The 16,638-nt window shown below is 43.8% G+C and overlaps 2 protein-coding genes across 5 annotated transcripts in view; one reads left to right on the top strand and one right to left on the bottom strand.

The window, feature by feature from the left end:
- Positions 1 to 2,667: 2,667 nt before the first annotated feature.
- RFeSP (Rieske iron-sulfur protein) lies at positions 2,668 to 12,984 on the bottom strand. Its single transcript, XM_084590314.1, has 4 exons — positions 12,688 to 12,984; positions 12,363 to 12,506; positions 8,566 to 8,850; positions 2,668 to 2,950 (listed from the first exon to the last, which is right to left on the bottom strand). The coding sequence occupies exons 1-4, from the start codon at positions 12,896 to 12,898 to the stop codon at positions 2,769 to 2,771; spliced, it is 822 nt and encodes a 273-aa protein (XP_084446440.1). The 5' UTR covers positions 12,899 to 12,984; the 3' UTR covers positions 2,668 to 2,768.
- Positions 12,985 to 13,250: 266 nt separating this feature from the next.
- The window catches only part of Gmd (GDP-mannose 4,6 dehydratase), a 67,120-nt gene continuing 63,732 nt past the window's right edge, over positions 13,251 to 16,638 (top strand). The window contains exons 1-2 of one of the 4 annotated variants that reach the window (XM_084590310.1): positions 13,251 to 13,414; positions 13,521 to 13,596. Coding sequence is in view for 2 of the 4 variants with exons in the window: in XM_084590309.1 (XP_084446435.1) it covers positions 13,534 to 13,596 (63 nt within the window). In the remaining 2 variants the exon portion in view is untranslated. The remainder of the gene's footprint in view (positions 13,415 to 13,520; positions 13,597 to 16,638) is intronic. The other 3 variants (XM_084590309.1, XM_084590313.1, XM_084590311.1) reach the window with 3 other exon arrangements.

Below are 16,638 nucleotides of genomic sequence, written 5' to 3'. Positions count from 1 at the left end.
ACCCCTATAGGCCACTAAGGTACGTTCATATGGCTTGGGTAAAGCGGAGCTTTATATGTCGGCTGGCAGGAGCTGCCAACTTGGGCTCGGCTGTGGCTAAAGGTCAAACGTGGCCCTTTCCGGGACTATGCGACGGGCTGAAACCTGGCGCAGTATTGCTAACGCAATAAAAACATAAGAAATCGAGACAGCGCACATCGAGCTAATGCGTTGGTCGGGTGCACCGGGGAAGCTTCCATGCCGCGGAGACACGGGGAAGACTGAGCACATTCTCATGCGGAAGAGGAGGGAAGGCGTAAGGCGCTGCTAGGCACACCCATTCTGAGGGAGAGCTTAGCGTTCCCCCTCGAGACCGCCCATGGGCTAGGGTGCTCACGTCCTCTCTGCCTCTGCAGTAGAGCCGTCCATTCTGAGGGTGCAATGACCGTGGTCCGCTGCACTATCCTCCCTTATTTGTTTTGCCTAGGCCCCCGCTTCGCAGTTGCACGTTTTGTGGAAGGTGTGCAGCAGCGTTCATGCACGTGTCTTTCTAGCATGGTTCTCCTAGTGTACCATCATCGTTGCCACGATGTTGCTGGCCCTGGATTTTTTGTGAACAGTAATGGAGGATCCTCCTCCAGGAAGCGCGACACAACTGGTGCAGAAGAGGAAGCGAACGACAATACCGCTAGAAGTTAAGCGAAACGTTGTACATAAGCACAAGGACGGCGTGAAAGTGTGCAACTTGGTGCGCAAGTACGACCTGATGCAACTGACAGTATCGACAATCATCTGCCACGCGCTCAAGATTGAGAATGAAAGTGATGCCGGTGTTGCCCATGCAATGGACAACGGCCATAAAAGGGTTCGACACAGGGCCTACAAAGACATAGAACAGGTGCTCTACCAGTGGTTCTTGAACGCCCGTGCAGCGAACCTGCCGATTAGTGGCCCAATTTTAGCGGAGAAGGCGAAGCACTTCACACATCTCCTGCGCAACACCGATTTCCAGCCTGGTGGTGGTTGGATTCAATGGTTTAAGGAGAGACATGGAATAGTCTACAAGGCGGTCATGGGCGAGGCAGGATCGCTCGATGTCGACGCAAGGCAAAAGTGGCTTGAGGAAACACTGCCTTGTATCCGAGAAGCTTACATAGGCCTGGACTTGTACAATGGGGACGACACTGGGCCGTTTTTACAGATGCTACCGTCAAAGATGCACTATGTTAAAGGCGATCCCTGTAAGGGCGGCAAGCAAAGCAAATTACACGTGACCATTTTCTTGTGTGCCAACGACAGCAACAAGCGCCCCACCTTCATCGTAAGGAAATCCAAGAATCATCGCTGTTTTTGTGGTGCCACGAGGATCCCGGTTCGCTACCGTCATGACGGGAAAGCATGCATGATGCACGAACTTTTCCGCGAGTGGCTGGTAGAGTTTGATCAGCGGATGCAGCGCTAAGGCAGGAATGTGGCATTGGAGCTCGACATTTTCACTGTGCACCAAACAATTCAGACGCTCTCGCATGTGGAAGTTTTTTCCTCCCACCTAACACCACTGCAGGCTAGTAGCCTATGGATGCAGGCATGATTGCTTGCTTCAAGGCACTGTATGGTCACTGTGTTTTGAGCAGGCTCGCGCTGAACCTTGAAATTTCTGTCCGAGAGCGTTGACCGGCGCCAGACTTGAAGATATCGCTCCTGATGGCAGTGCAGTTCATTTTTGGAGCATGGGCAGAAGTAAGCTCCTAAACCATCATGAACTGCTTCAGGAAGGCGGGAAGGAAGGGTGGAAGCAGGCTCTAGCTTTTTGAAGCAGCAAAAGCGTGCTTTCAGAGCCCGTTTGGAGCTGGCTGACAAATTTCACATTTCTCTGTTCACAGCTAGAGCAAGTTTATTTAATCTGGCCTCCAATGAAGCAGAAAAAAAACATTCAAACCTAAAGTTCGAATTATCGAATGGGCTTGAAAAAGATTGCCGAAAACAGTTTGCATTACAGTAATTTTATCTGATCAGCACCTGCATGACAGCTGTCTGCATTTCAGATGAAGCCAAAGTGAAAACGACAGTTTTTTCCGGTTTCGCAAGCGTGCTTTGCGTGCATTGTTGAAGAGGTTGAAGGATTGCTTCAAAATCTATAAGCCTTCCTTCCCTTTTCGCAGTGCAACTCAGTGATATTGATGCCTCTGCACAAAATGGCCCAGTCGTGTTTTGAAGATGCTTCGCCGCAGTCACAGTGGAGCATTGCGGCGACGTGCGCAGTGCAAAGAAACTGCACGCGACCAGCTGGAAGTGAAATGTTGATGCATGCGGACACATGCATATGCGTTAGAACAACGCGACACCATCCCAAAACAAAAATAAAAGAACAGGGACGCCCCAAGCAGCGTGTGATGTGCACACCCAATCGCAGCCGCGGGATGGCATAAAGTAAAAGCAAATAAAAAACTATGTGACAGCTTTATTTTGGAAATGGCGAACTACTTCCAATCGTGACACCTGCCACAGCATGCACAATGTGCGCAGGCACAACTGTTACATGTAATTTAGGTTTGGAAAGGCCCATTTCAGTGACTGATGGCAGCACGCCGTACCTCCGTGATCCCTCGTCTTAAATAACCAAGGCGAGCCCATGTTACCCATGTTACCAGGAGAGTCGATAAAAGAACAAGCAGTCACAAACAAAACTTGAACAATGTAACTTTACTGGTGGATGCCTAAAGTACATGACCACAGCTGCATGCCATCCAGGCCAGCTGTGCTGAGCTTTTTGCCTAATCCTAAACCTGTTAGCCAACAAGCAGTGTGGAGTCATCGGTAAACTCATATGGGGGCACCTCAAGGTTCAGAGGCGCTGGGCCTTTGCGGATGCGGCCAGATGCATCGTAGTGTGACCCGTGACATGGGCAGAAGTATCCGCCGAAATCACCCGCGTTGGCGATTGGCACACAGCCCAGATGAGTGCAAACACCTGCATGAAGATGCATAACAGACTAAGCATACCAACTTAAGAAAATTACTAAAAAAAATGAAAACAAGGCATTAGTATCGGACCAAAAATGTGCAACAAAGCACCATGGCACAGTCAAGTCATAAGCCTGTGTTCAGTACAGAGTGCAAAATGGTGGTGCAAGCATGTGGCTAGTAAGAGCAAATGAAAAACAAAAAACTGGCACAAACATAGGTGCCAAGGCAGTTGTTGTGGAAGAATGCTTTAAACTGGCATGTACTTTTCAAAACCCGCAACTAATACTAGGTCCATATCGAAAGCTGGTTTTGAATCTATCATTCTCGCAAGACCCAACAAAATGCAAAAGCGGATGTCGGTTCTGTCGGGACTGTAGGCAGTCCAGGCATTGCAAGTGTCACCATGAAAGGACCAGATGCATACATATATTAATGGTAGCATTACAGCTCTCTGCTGATAAACGAAATATAACCAATGAAAAAACTAGCCAAATCTTTATTTGTGCATCAAAAGCCACGATAAAGAGGTGTTTCAATGCTGAAACACTACACTGCCAGACACTGCATACACATACATCTTACAGGATGCTATAAAACCTCCAAATGGTTAAAAACAGTTGGAACACAACACTTCAAACCTCATTAGGGTGACTTCCATTCACTGCAGCGTGCACCGCTCTACGTCCTGTTATCTGATTATCCGTGTGATGTCCCAATCTGCGTTCTTTGGCATGTTTCACAGCATCCGAGTCATTTCAGTACCAAAGGGCTGGGGTTCAAATCCTGTTCTGTGTAGAGGATTATTTTTCTCTTTTTTCTTAATAAGCACCTATGCCATTTTAAATCTTACAACTCTTTTTCCAGCCTTCCTTTACTCTCATTTTTTCATTTCATTTCATTTATTCATACTGTCAGCCCTGGGCGGGCTATTACAGGAGTGGATATCAAACTTGAAACAGAAAAAGAACACATCAAACAAACACTGAGATCAACACTAAATTTCATACATAATTGTGTTTGCCACTTGAACAAAACAAAAACATTGTCATAGAAATCAAGCAGAACATAAAACATTGTGCAGTTTATCTAAAAAATCGCTAAGTGATTGTGACGTGACAACGGAGTTTGGTAACATATTCCATTCCTTAATGGCTCTCGGGAAAAAACTAAATTTAAAGCAATCATTTCTGACAGGCAATCCCAGCAATCAGGGCCAAAAGCCAGCCCTTGAAAAAACCAGGGCCAAAGCTGCCCGACAGCCAGCAAGAAGATTGAGGCCACCAAGAGCACAATACTAGTTATTTGATGATAACAGTCGCAACGTTTAAAAAGCATCAGTAAAAGTGTTTTTAAGAGACATAAGTAAAAATAATGTGAAGTGTTTCAGCACTTGGCGTGGCTTAATAGTTAACGCACTCAGGTAAGGCTCCGAAAGGCCGAGGTTCAATTCAGTGTGGTACTGTTGTCTCAATTTTTTTCTTTTTTTTGTTCTTTAGTTGCCTAATAAGTACCCATGGCATTTTAAAACTTGTAATTAATTTTGCCTGGTTTTCCTTTTCCCTCTCAGCAACCAGGTTATGCGAGTACATAATACAAGGTCAGTCTGTACGATAGCTCCACCCAGTTTCATGTTAAGTTTATCCTGCCCAATTAAACAGATATACCTAATTCTATACAAATTTCATACCAGATTTTTTAATAGGGAAGCGGAACGGCTTACTGAGGCATGAACTTGATCTAAGGAAAATGTGGACTTCCCCTGATGCTTCATGCTTGTGAACCAAGGCATGTCAAAAATGAAACTGTGGCCATGCTAACTGAATAGCTGTGACTGCAAAGCACCCAAACCGAAACATACCAAAATGAAAACGACTGCCTGTGGTGCCGCAAAGCTCAGGTTTTCTTTGCCTTCCAACATTTCAGTTGTGTTTTTGCCATGTTTGTGCGATAGAAGTGTGCACATAGTTTCGAGACAAAACTTCAAAATTTTGCCACGTAACTGCAATGCACATTAGTCAGTTTCCGGGATCCCTTGCATGTCATGGTGCCTGCACTTGCAAGAATGGGCAGTGATGGTGATGATACCTGCATTTCTGTTCCCGCTCTTTTTCATCTTATAACAACTTTACTGTCAGTAATGGCAAATATCATTTGTGTGTTAGAGTCAGTTGCTAGAAGGGAACATAGTTCGGACAGTAGGGTGCGATCTCGAAGCGTCCAGCAGAAAAAGCAGGGCAATCCCAGAGAAGATGAGATATGCCGCCGTGCTTTAGAGTCTTGTAGTGGGGGCACGTAATCATTTCTTCTGTGTACTGCCGCTAGCGGGCCATAATACGTGGCGTGTAAGCCGCATGGGCGATGAGCTCATTCAAGAAGACTTCTTTGCATCAGGTGAGATGGGTCTTGTACGTAAAAGGTGGGTCAGGTATGGCCACCTGCATGCGATGCTGACTGAGGCTAGGAGGACTGGTCGGTGTATAGTGCATGAGGGCAAGAGAAGGGGTGTGTTGCCCGCCCAAGGTCGAGTAAGGATGAAGCAAGGGGGGTGGGGAAGTAAATGTAGACGTCCCACCTGCCAACAAGGCAGCTGCCACGCGTGCTACCGCATTGCTCCTGACTCATCATGTGACCTGGGGTCCAATGAATGAGTCTGGTCATGAGTTGGTGGCGTTTAACCCTTTGAGGGTCGAATTGTTTTGAAAAAAACTTCCCCAGATGGTCAAATTACTTTATTGCAGATTTTGAAAGTTCAATATAAGTAAAGTCAAGGAAAAGTAGAAAAATATTTGGAACTGTATTTTAGTGTCAACGTTGCTCCACACTGCAAACTCTGGAACCTCAGGAAACCACAAGGAGAGCAGGAATACCTGGTGAGCATGGATGATAAACAAGCTAACAGCAGCCCCAATAAAGATGGAAATGGTTTCTGTGGCCCCTGCACCTGGAGTGGCCATAGAGATAAAAATCAAGTTTCCTCCATTGATCAAGGAGGGTGGGGTTGATAACCGAAATCATGCAAGGGCCTTGTCGCAGAACAAGCTGCAGGAATCAGTTCTGTTTATCCCCAGCACAGAAGCGCCTATAAAATAGAAATCAAGTTTGGGGCCTCCATTGCGATCACACCAACCGAAACCAGGATAGGGCTGCCTGCCGCATTGCCCCAGACCAGGCTGCAGCTAAGAATCACTTCTGTTTATCTTCGCAAGAAGGCAGCACCATAAATTTGAAGCACTTCTTGTAAGCTCTAGGAGGTGGCAGCACCTCCCAGTGAACATGCATCGTCATTAGGGCGCGAAATTTCAAACGGAAGAATTGAAACCATACAGTACATAAAAACCTTGCCGGACAGAAAACCCCCCGCCACCGCCGCCGTGGTGCCGTACATGTACAGCAAAAACCTTCAAAGGGTTAAGGAGGCACTGTATGGCTGTAGCAGTTGCATCTTGCGAACCTGGAGTAGCGATCTCCTTGTAGGCTTCATATGAATCAGTAACAATGCGTATTGAGTCAGTTCCGGTGCAAGGCACTTCTGAAAGGCTTCCCAAATCACGAGGAAATCAGCATGAAGAGGGGTACCTTGATGTAGGTGGCAGGCATAAGCGCTTAAGAGGGAAGGGTTGTCATTGCATACCCAGGCCATAGAGGCAAATTCGTTACTGATTGCAGCGTCAGTGCATATGTCAATCGTATCAGGGATTCGCTCTTGTCAGTGACGGGCAGTGAGGAGTTCCCGGGGAATGACGAAATCGCGATGTACAGATCAGCAATGGAGGCATGTGACCACTGGCATTTCCCAAGGGGAAAGAGATGCATATAGGGCTAGTGTGTTGTCATTGCGCTGAATTCCATTAAATATGTTACTGCACTGGTCTAGCTGCTTTCCTGTGAGTAGTTTTTCTTTCGCGACCTCCAGCCACACTTCTAAACAACTATGAACATTACGTCCGATATACAGTTGAACTATGATATAACAAAGTTCGCGATGCAACAAATGTTTTTCGTTTCACTTTCTTGCTTCCACTGAAATGTATGCATTAGTTCCCTCGTTTTAACGAAGTAGTTCTGCACTGCAGTTTCAACACAATGAAGTTTTTTGCAAGCATAGAAAGCAAATTTCGGCAAACCTACTACTTGGAAAGCAAAAAGAAAATTTTACCGATCCCAAAAACATGAAGTGTGCCTATAAGGTAAAAATCATTCGCCTCTGCAAAGTTCTGAGTGCACAGGCGCTCAAATAGCGCATGTGATGTTTCGAAATCTGGAGTGACGTTCTGACCTGTCGAGCAACGCTGCCTAAAGCATCTCTTTTGTTCACTGGCAGGCGGAGACATGTTGAGACAGTCATTTCACTTTCTTCTACATATGGTACTCACGTGCTTGATATAACTCAAACTCATCTAGCCTCACTGGGGCGGCCAGTGGTTAGAGCGCTCCACTGTTCATCTCAGGATGCAGATTCCATCGCGGCCACTGCAGATGCGTGTCATTGCAGGCAAAACGCAAGGCGCCTGTATACAGTGCAATGTTAATGCACTTTAAAAACCCTACGAGTCAAAATTTACGAAGCTTTCCATTTCGGCCTCCCTCATTGCCAATGCCAGTTTGGGATGCTAAATCCCACAAGCAAAACTGAACTATCCTGCCCATCTCATCACGACATAATCGGTCCCTTGAAGTGCAGACACAGTTTACTGCCGTTAATTACATTTTATGCGCACACCTATGGTAAACATTTTTTAAAATGTTGCCCACCTATGGTCCACAAAGCAAACCAAACCAACTGCGCTCTTCTGCAGAGGCCTGCTAGTTGTATGTCTCGTTCTTACCAGCCTGCAAGAGTATGTGATGGGTCACAGGACTGATTGCACCTTCAATGGGCTCCCACAGTGCCATTTAGTTTCCTACTCGGTGAAAGCACCACTCTATGGTAGTTGCTGCATCAATGTGCGAAGTGACCATCAAGATTTCAAAATATCCTAAACTTGGTCCAACAATATTTTGAGGGCTATGTAAAAACGCGCAGCGCCAATGGGGAGATCTGGACAGACATGACATTTTGAGATCTCCAATTTTAAGTTCACGAAGCTTTATTGTATTGCCCTCGCCGCTCGTTTTGTTTGGTGTTTTCTTTAAAATTGCTTGTATTAGCCTTATGAATGCACATAGGCAAAACAAAGAGGAAAAGGAAGTTTTCAGACATGTACAATATCATATTCACCACTAAAAGACAAAAACCTCAATGCAAGAAGTTGCAATATAACAAAACCTTTTTTTCTGAAAAAGATGATTTCGTTATATCGAGGTTCAACTGCATTAGGTGAAGCTTATGGAACGTACCTAGGCAGAAAAATTTTCTAATTAGCCCCTTCATAACGAGGCCAAACACTGTGTCATCATGACGAATCCAACAAAAATAGAAGTGCCGAGGCAGCTCACCACGCTGTCTGCTCGCCAAGCTGTCTGCTTTGCGATAATACACACCACTTACACACAGCACCCTCTCGTACCACCCTGAGCTTTCGTCGCCGAAACAATTCGCTCTATGCACACAGACAACACACTTCCCATTTCTAATCCACTATACTGCTATTGCAAATTTCCAACATGAAAGATGCCTACCAATGATAACCAACCACTCCGGATTCTGTACACGCTCCTTGTCATGCTGTGGATCTCGAAGAGAGCTCATGTCCACCGCAGCCTCCCTGCTGATCTCATCACTGGTCCGATGACGCACAAACAGTGGCTTTCCACGCCACTTGAAGGTAGCATTCTTGCCTTCTGGGATGTCGCTCAACTTGACTTCAATCTTGGCCATGGCCAGAACATCAGCCGAGGCAGACAAAGCCATCACAAATTTTGTCACCAAAGACTTTGCAGCATATGTGGCTCCCATGGTTCCAGCTGCATATGGATGCAAAAGCAAAAGTTAGCACTTGACTGCGGCAAAGTTTACATGCCTCAAGAGCAGTGCTGCTTTAAATTGATGACCAGGCCTGACTAAACATTTAAATTCCGCACACAAACCAAGACCCCTTATGTAATACCCCGAAAGGGGTCTTTAAGGTAATAAAATGAAATGAAGACATCATTGACCAAACTTTTATATTTACATTTTGTCTCTGAGAGCCTGAATTCAGAAACGGTTGAACACGTCAAGCAGTTATATACACAAGTCATTTCACTTAGTCAGATGGCAACAATACAGCTTCCCTTCCATTAAATTAATCTTTGATATGACCTATCTGTCTTCTATTTCATGGTACTTTTGTCAACGAACCAATTGCTATGCCGTGCCACCATTCTGTTATACATATAGAGTGCTTTACACAGTGTAAATATGCACAAAATGACAAAAATTACAAAGCAGGGAGCATACTAACAAGGAAACAAGAGATAAAGAACATTGCTGCTTTTGGAATTTTTGTATCCAAAAATAAGGCGTCCTTTGAAATATCAACAGTGGTCTGCACATTATTCACTGCAGGATGCACTGTGCAACTCTTGAAAGGAGGGAATATGAGGACGTGTATCTTTCTAGAGCATAAGGCCTTTCACAGTGAGAAGCTGCTACACAGCTGTCCCACTAAATGGATGACAGCAGTCTGTCACTCCTCGATGCGATGTAGAAAAGGTTTTAAGATAAAAAAAGATTCATCCTTGAGCAGGATTTAAACCACTGCCAGTGCAAACAGTGCAGCTTCACTTCCCAATGCCCTAATCAAGTAGGCCATCACCACAGCAGATGCATGCGGAACTGACCTCATTGCCCACAATACATAAAAGGATATTATATGTTGGTAGCATTATGTGGCATTACCCCCATCGCAAAAGAAAAGCATAGTCACGATATGAAATCAGATATGTATGTACATGTACAGCCCTCATCAAAAGTATACAGCCCGAAAGGTTAGATTCTAAGTCCAGCAGTGTTTCATTTTGAATTCTAAATGACCATAATCTCTCCGAAGTGGAAGGGCCTCATGTCCTCAATCCTCCCAGTCTTGGGACTACCAGATGTGCTAGGGAAGCCTCGTTAAGTGCAAGCATATGCACATTTCTTGCATTTCAAACCCACCTAATACTTATCACATTAACAATGTTTCTCTTGACACTGTGCTATCTTATAAATACCTTAGTGTTTACGTTTCTTCTAACTTGTCCTGGGAACCTCACGTTGACCACATCATAAATAATGCCAACCGCATGCTTGGGTATCTTTGCAGAAATTTCTCTCGTTCATTCAGTTCATTAAAATTATTGCTTTATAAAACTCTGGTATGTTCAAAATTAGAATATTCATCATCTGTTTGGAGTCCCGGCATTGATTCACTTGTTTCCAATTTGGAGGCTCTGCAGAACCGGGCCTGTCATTTCATACTTTCTAACTATTACAAAACAAGTAGTGTAACTTCCATGAAATCAAGTTTGCCTCTTCCACTTTTATCTCACCGCAGGCCAGTAGCGGCATTGTGCCTTTTTCATAAAACTTATCAGAACAGCTATCTGAAAGACAGATTACTAACAAGACCATCTTGCATATCGAATCGCATTGATCACTGCCATACAGTTGGGGTTCCATCTTGTCACACAAAATGTTTTCATGATTCATTCATAGCCAGAACTTGTGTCAGGTGGAATCACCTTCCTCATATTGTTTTTACGTCAGATTATAACACATCTCGCGAAGCTACTGTTTCCCTTTGAATGTTTTTATGCTTGTAACTACATGAATATTTGCCTACTTTCTCAAAATGTTTTGTACTTATCCTTGCTGCATTTTTAACATAGTTGTTTTCTTTATTTGCAGCTATTTCTATATGCTTGTATTTTGTGCTTTTATGTAGCCCCACTCTCCCCCTCGGGCCCTGAAGGTAAAAAAAAAAAAGATAATAAACATGCGAGTTAAAACAATTTTCTCTCACGCTTCTAAACCATCTCAAAACAAGACTGAAGCAGAATAATTGAGTCCTGATCACTTACTGGAGGCACTAAATTAAGCGAAGAAAATTGCCTTAAAACAAGGCTGCAACAAAACTATGCAGGTTCTATTACACTTGTTTTTAGCACTGTTTCTCTCACTTATGCACTAACTAGCCCTCAAAAATTCTCTCTTGTAACAGCATTAAAAACTAGTTGTTTAGTGCCCAACCACAAAAATTGTATCAGACGCAGTTACATTTTTGTGAGTGAGCAAGAAGGAGCCATGAGAGGAATTGTGGCAAAATCATGGAAGAATTGATTCAGTGATTTATGAAACACTTGCCAATTCCATAGATACATAATTGCAGCTAAGGCTCACATCAACACTGGCATAAAGCTTTATAGTTTTGAAGTGAAGTATCTGCTCTAGGACAGGGACAAATTTGCAGGCTACTCATGGAGTGGGCACTTGCGAGGGAAGCCCTATTTGGACTATGTGGTTATCGAGAATTCATTAAAAAGATGGGGGCCCAATTTAATTTTCTCACACAAAACTTTCTGTTTAAAGTTAAAGAAGACAGTTGCCTCCATTCCCCCTTCCTCCCCTTCCCTCTTCTGAAATCCGCCCCTGCTGAAGGAATTACCGCAGAGGCTGACCACAGCTAGAATATGGTAGCCGCTCTGCCAATTGGGCTATGACAATGATGGCTTTTCATAGCGCAAGGGCAACTTCGGCCAAAGATCCCCATAACATGGGGTATTTTTCTTTATACGCATCTAGATAAGCTGAGCACCAGGCCAGGGTCAGGGGGAAACCTTGTACCTATTGTATCACAGGTGGGAATCCAGCAGCACTGAGGATTGAACATCTTGCCTCCTGCATGCGAGGCAGGTGTTCGGACTACTTTGTGAACGATGTGGTACTACCAATCGGGCTAGTCCCAGCTGTTAACACATGGGAAGAGTAGGTTGAAATGGCCCAACTTGAGTGGGCACAATACTAATCCTAATCTCCTAAGCACCTAAGATGGAGTAGAATTCTCCTTAGCACACTGAACATAGTGCCCAGTTTAATCCAATTTACAGCAAAAGATGTGATGGCCCACACACAAGTTAAGTCACAGACATGAACCAACGTAACAAAACACAATTTGCTTTTTTTTTTTTTTTTTTTTTTTTATAAACACGTCATTCCGACTTCTACCAGAGGTGTGTAATTATGAATACTAAGTTAATATGCTTCAGTAACTCATATGTAGGCGTTACTAATTTAACAGTGGCATGTTATCGCTTGCAGTATGTGAAGCAGTAATGGCTCAGTTATGTATTACTTAGAGCAGTGATTCACGTCCCGCTAAGCAGACCCAACAACAATCGCATGTGAAAAAAAAAAAAAAAAGAAAAAGTTACAAAGCTTGCTAATTATATTTTCGAACAGCCGACGTACATACGATACCACTTAAAAACATTCAGCAAGCAATTGTAAAGCTTACCTCCGAGAACAAGGTAGGTCTGCATTTTGCTAGACACCTGGACGTCCCGAGATGACTTCGTAGGATCTAAGCTCGCTTTCCTCCGGTATGCGGAAAAATCTGGGACCTTGATGTCAGTGTGGGCCATTCGTACTTGCGCCGGGGCTGTATGAGATTAAAAGAAAGCACATGCCACCACAGCACCGGGGGATCGAAACCCCCGATCAAGGTCAAGAACTTAAAGATCACTAGCAAAACGCTAGGTGCGAATGCATCCTGCTCGGTTGGCATCGCTTATTTGCAGTAGCGACTAATTCCACAAGAAAATGAAATACAATAAACCAACCTGTAAAACTGCCTGAGCAAGCGAGCAGCTCCTTGGTGGGCAAAGACTTCGCAAGGGCATAGTGCGAAATCTTGGCAGGCGGCGGTGGCCTTTTCTCTTCATTTTTCAGCTCAATACTAGGCGTGAGCGGCTGAACTTGTGATGCTACAGTTTTAGATGACGCCTTTACGTAATTAGCAAGGCAAGTGGCGCGTCCTTTAACGCTAATCATATTTTTTTTTAAATAACCAATCCCGGTAACAGCACTGAATGACCCACGAGCGAGTACACCGGAAAAGCAGAGGGAGATCGGAACTAGCAGCTAGCAGCGCTTATGCGCCACCATGACCACCACTACAACTAAACGTCCAAAAACAACAGAAAAATAAAAACTTTATTTTTAATTCTTGCTCAACGTACAATGCACAAAAATTTACAGTTTAAATTTTAAAGAGTAAGGACTTTTGTGTAATATTATATGCCACTAAACGTGCAGCGTGGCCGTCGCCTAGCAACAGAGTCTTTGGATAGTCTTCGGTTATCTTCGGCTACTTTGTCGTCTTTAGCGTGAAGGAGAGGGAAACATGAGAAAAAGGTTGGAAGAAGAAAGAGCATTGGAAAGGGTAGGAAGGGGCGGCGAGGTAGTCGATGTGTGGTAGTTTGGTATTTTCGAAAGAGCGCTGTAGCCGAAACCATAACGCCGGCAGTGCAAAGTTCTGGTAGTAAAAGCCGGCTGAGTATTTTTCAGGTAATAGAGCTTGCACCTTGCACTACTGAATCTCGATTTTGTGTAGAAAGCCTAGAAATTTTATTATAGCGTATTTTATCGCTTTTTTTGCATGCGTTCAACGAAGCTTCATTGCTGACATGGCAACAGGAGATGATCGTTCGAAGAGAAAGGTAGCCTTGATTTCCGGAATCACCGGCCAAGTAAGTGTACAATTCTCATGTCACTTGGCCTAACACCGAGCTTGATTTTTGGGCTTTGTGCCTCATTTCATATGTATACGTGGCTAAGGAGGCACGCAGTTTTCACCAAACCTCTGTGGTACAATTAACGCTAAAGTTTGCTGGGAAGTTGAAATGCTGGTACAGCGCGTGAAGTGTTTATCTTTTGATTGCTTTTTTTTTTCCTCTGGGCCCTTATTGCTTCAACACGCGGCAACGTGCGCCTGGGAATTCGGGGTTTTATGACCTGAAGTGTGAAGCATTTGTAGAAGAGGTGCATTTCGTACCGCCAATGTTATCATGCTCTAAACATTTAAAAGCGGTTCAAAAAAAGTGTTGCTTTCACCAAAGGGTGCAGGAAAGAGCACAGCACCTTAAAAAAAAAAAAAAAAAAAAAAAAAAAAAAAAAATTTACATGTTACAACAAACAAGTCATACTTTGGATGGTCGTTGGTTTAGTTTGGTTTGAGAGGTTTAACATCCCAAAGCAACTGAGGCTATGAGAGACGTTGTAGTGGAGGGCTCCGGAGATTTCGACCACCTGGGGTTCTAACGTGCACTGACATCGTGCAGCACACGGGCACCCTGCTTTTCGCCTCCATTGGAAAGGGATTCGATCCCGCATCCTTGGGCACAGAGGTCGAGCACCCTAAACACTGCTCCACAGCGGCGGATTCGGTCATACTTTGGAGTGATGTGCTAGGGTACATCAATAACAAGTTTTATCAGAGAATAACACTTCAGTTTGTTCTCTTCAATACTTAATGAGAGCCGTAAATTATAAATCCGTTTTGTTTGATATTGCAGTGCTTAATTGATTCCTTATAAAGCTGGATCTTTTAAATTCTATTATAATCTCATGGAAAAACTTGGCCAGTGGATGGTCCTTTAAAAAATTTCCTCTGCACTTACTATGGTGCACCTGAATATCATACGCAAAGTGTCATATTATATTACATTTTGCTGGAGAAATAATTCAGGTTTGGCAGCTACCTGAATTATCAGGAACCATACAGTAGCTTCTATCCATTGCAATTCTCAGTTGTTGAGAAGTAAGCTGAGCAGTAGATTCGACTGGCCCCACCGCTTGCTAGCTAGTAGAGAAGTATCCAAAACAAAACGCACTTGAACTCGTGTGTATGAGCGAGTCCCGTGGTTTGCTTCTTTGTCCAGAAGGTGATGCTGCCTGTAGAATACATTGCTCAGCTTGCTTTGCAACAAATAGCAGTAGCAGTCAAGAGCAGTTTTTTTATACTTGCAGACAATCCAGGCAGTTGCCTGTGTTGAAGTACTTCTGAAGAAAAAAAAAAAGAAAAGAAACCAGACCACAGTGTACCGTTCCATGCACAATACCTTAGTGCGAGTAAGCAAACATTTTTTTAAGCCTTCCAGAAAGGCCCTTTAACTGGAACACACATTCTTCTTTTAGTACCTCGCCGTGGTGGTGCAGCATTTAGGGCACTCGAGTTTGTGCCCAAGGATGTTGGATTAAATCCCGGCCACAGCGGCCGCTCTTCGATGGAGGCCAAAAAGTAAGGCACCCATGTAGGCACCCATGTGCCTATAGGATGTCACTGCACGTTAAAGAACTTCAGGTGGTCGAAATTTCCTGAGTCCTCCACTATGACATCTCTCGTAGCCTGAGTTGCTTTGGGGCGTTAAACCCCATAAACCAACCAACCATCTTCTATTAGTGACCATATTATATTTTTAGCCTTGGGCCCGATTCTTGGCATTTACCTTTTCCTGTCAGTGACATATTGCTTTTCTGTTTGGCTCTCAAAAATGTCAGAGTGGGTTTCAAACTTATGGTGCAAAACAGTCAGGTTTTAGAAAGCCACTTTTTGCATTGATGCCAAATTGACATGGCCGTGTAGATTGATTTGATCATTTTCAAGGCCAGCTGAGCACCAAGAATAGTCATGCTGAAAATCAGTTTTCAGTGTCACGTCATTTTGATGTCAACGCGAAAAATGGCTTCCTAAGCTGGTGGTTTTGGGCCACAAGTTTGAAGCATGCAATTCTGACACTTTTGAGAGCCAGTCAGAGGCAATATGGCACTGACAGGTAAAGACGAATTTCAAGGATTTTTGGAATGCCTATCCTATAACTCACGAGGCAAATTTCATGCACTGAGTGTAGTCAATCACGGAGCTGCTGTGAAAACTGCAACAGTTCAACTGGATCTTACATGATTTTGGATGACAGGTAAACCATCCTTCTTCCCCAATCCAGGTAATGAGATTCGACCAAGCTCTACATGCAGATAACTCATGTGCAAATTGGTCATGCAGAAAACAGTTGATTTGAACAGAAACAGTTCCTTTCCATTTTGTTCCCAAGAGAAAAAGTATCATTCCGGTTTGCATACGTGCACATACAAAAATAAGAATTCACAATCATTTTGTTCGAGATCCGAGGCTTTGTACCTGCATCGTTATCATTCTGCTTCTGAGCTAGAGGTTGTAGTTTTGATACTCAGCCATATTTTGCTGCTTGCACTAAGCTTTTAAGCTTCTGATGCCCCTTTAAAAAAAAGGAAGAAAAAAAACAGTACTGCAGTGCTCCTCGTTGCTAGTATTTGCCCTTCTGGGTTTATATTTTTTGAAGATATGACACTTTTTTTAATGTTTCATTTCTTCTTTTTTTTTTCAGTGAATATTATTTTCACTGAATGAATTACTTTTCTCAGTGATTTAATCAGTGATTTAATGTGGCATTTTTTTGTGGTCAAAAGCCATTTTAGAGTGTTCAAGCATTTTTGTCAGCATGAACAGTTTATTTGCAGGTAATTAACCTACAAATCGTAGTACTTGGAACTGTTCTAGTATAAGAAAGTTCTGGTGTCATTAACGAAGTAACGCAAATAAATTATAGCCACCAGACAAAAGCTCCAGTGGAAGTTCATTGGTAAAAACTGGGTTTTTAGCAGCTGTATCATTTGGTCCTTCTGCCACTGTATTGTTTGGGGTTGTGGGCCTGGGTTGAGTGAGAGGGCGAGGGACCACATGTGCTGTGTGTTGA

The sequence above is a fragment of the Amblyomma maculatum genome, chromosome 1, assembly GCF_055883805.1.
Source record: "Amblyomma maculatum isolate TAMU_Amacu chromosome 1, ASM5588380v1, whole genome shotgun sequence".
Classification (NCBI taxonomy): domain Eukaryota; kingdom Metazoa; phylum Arthropoda; class Arachnida; order Ixodida; family Ixodidae; genus Amblyomma; species Amblyomma maculatum.
Note: the sequence above shows the minus strand (reverse complement) of the source record. Positions and strands in the feature narration are given on the sequence as shown.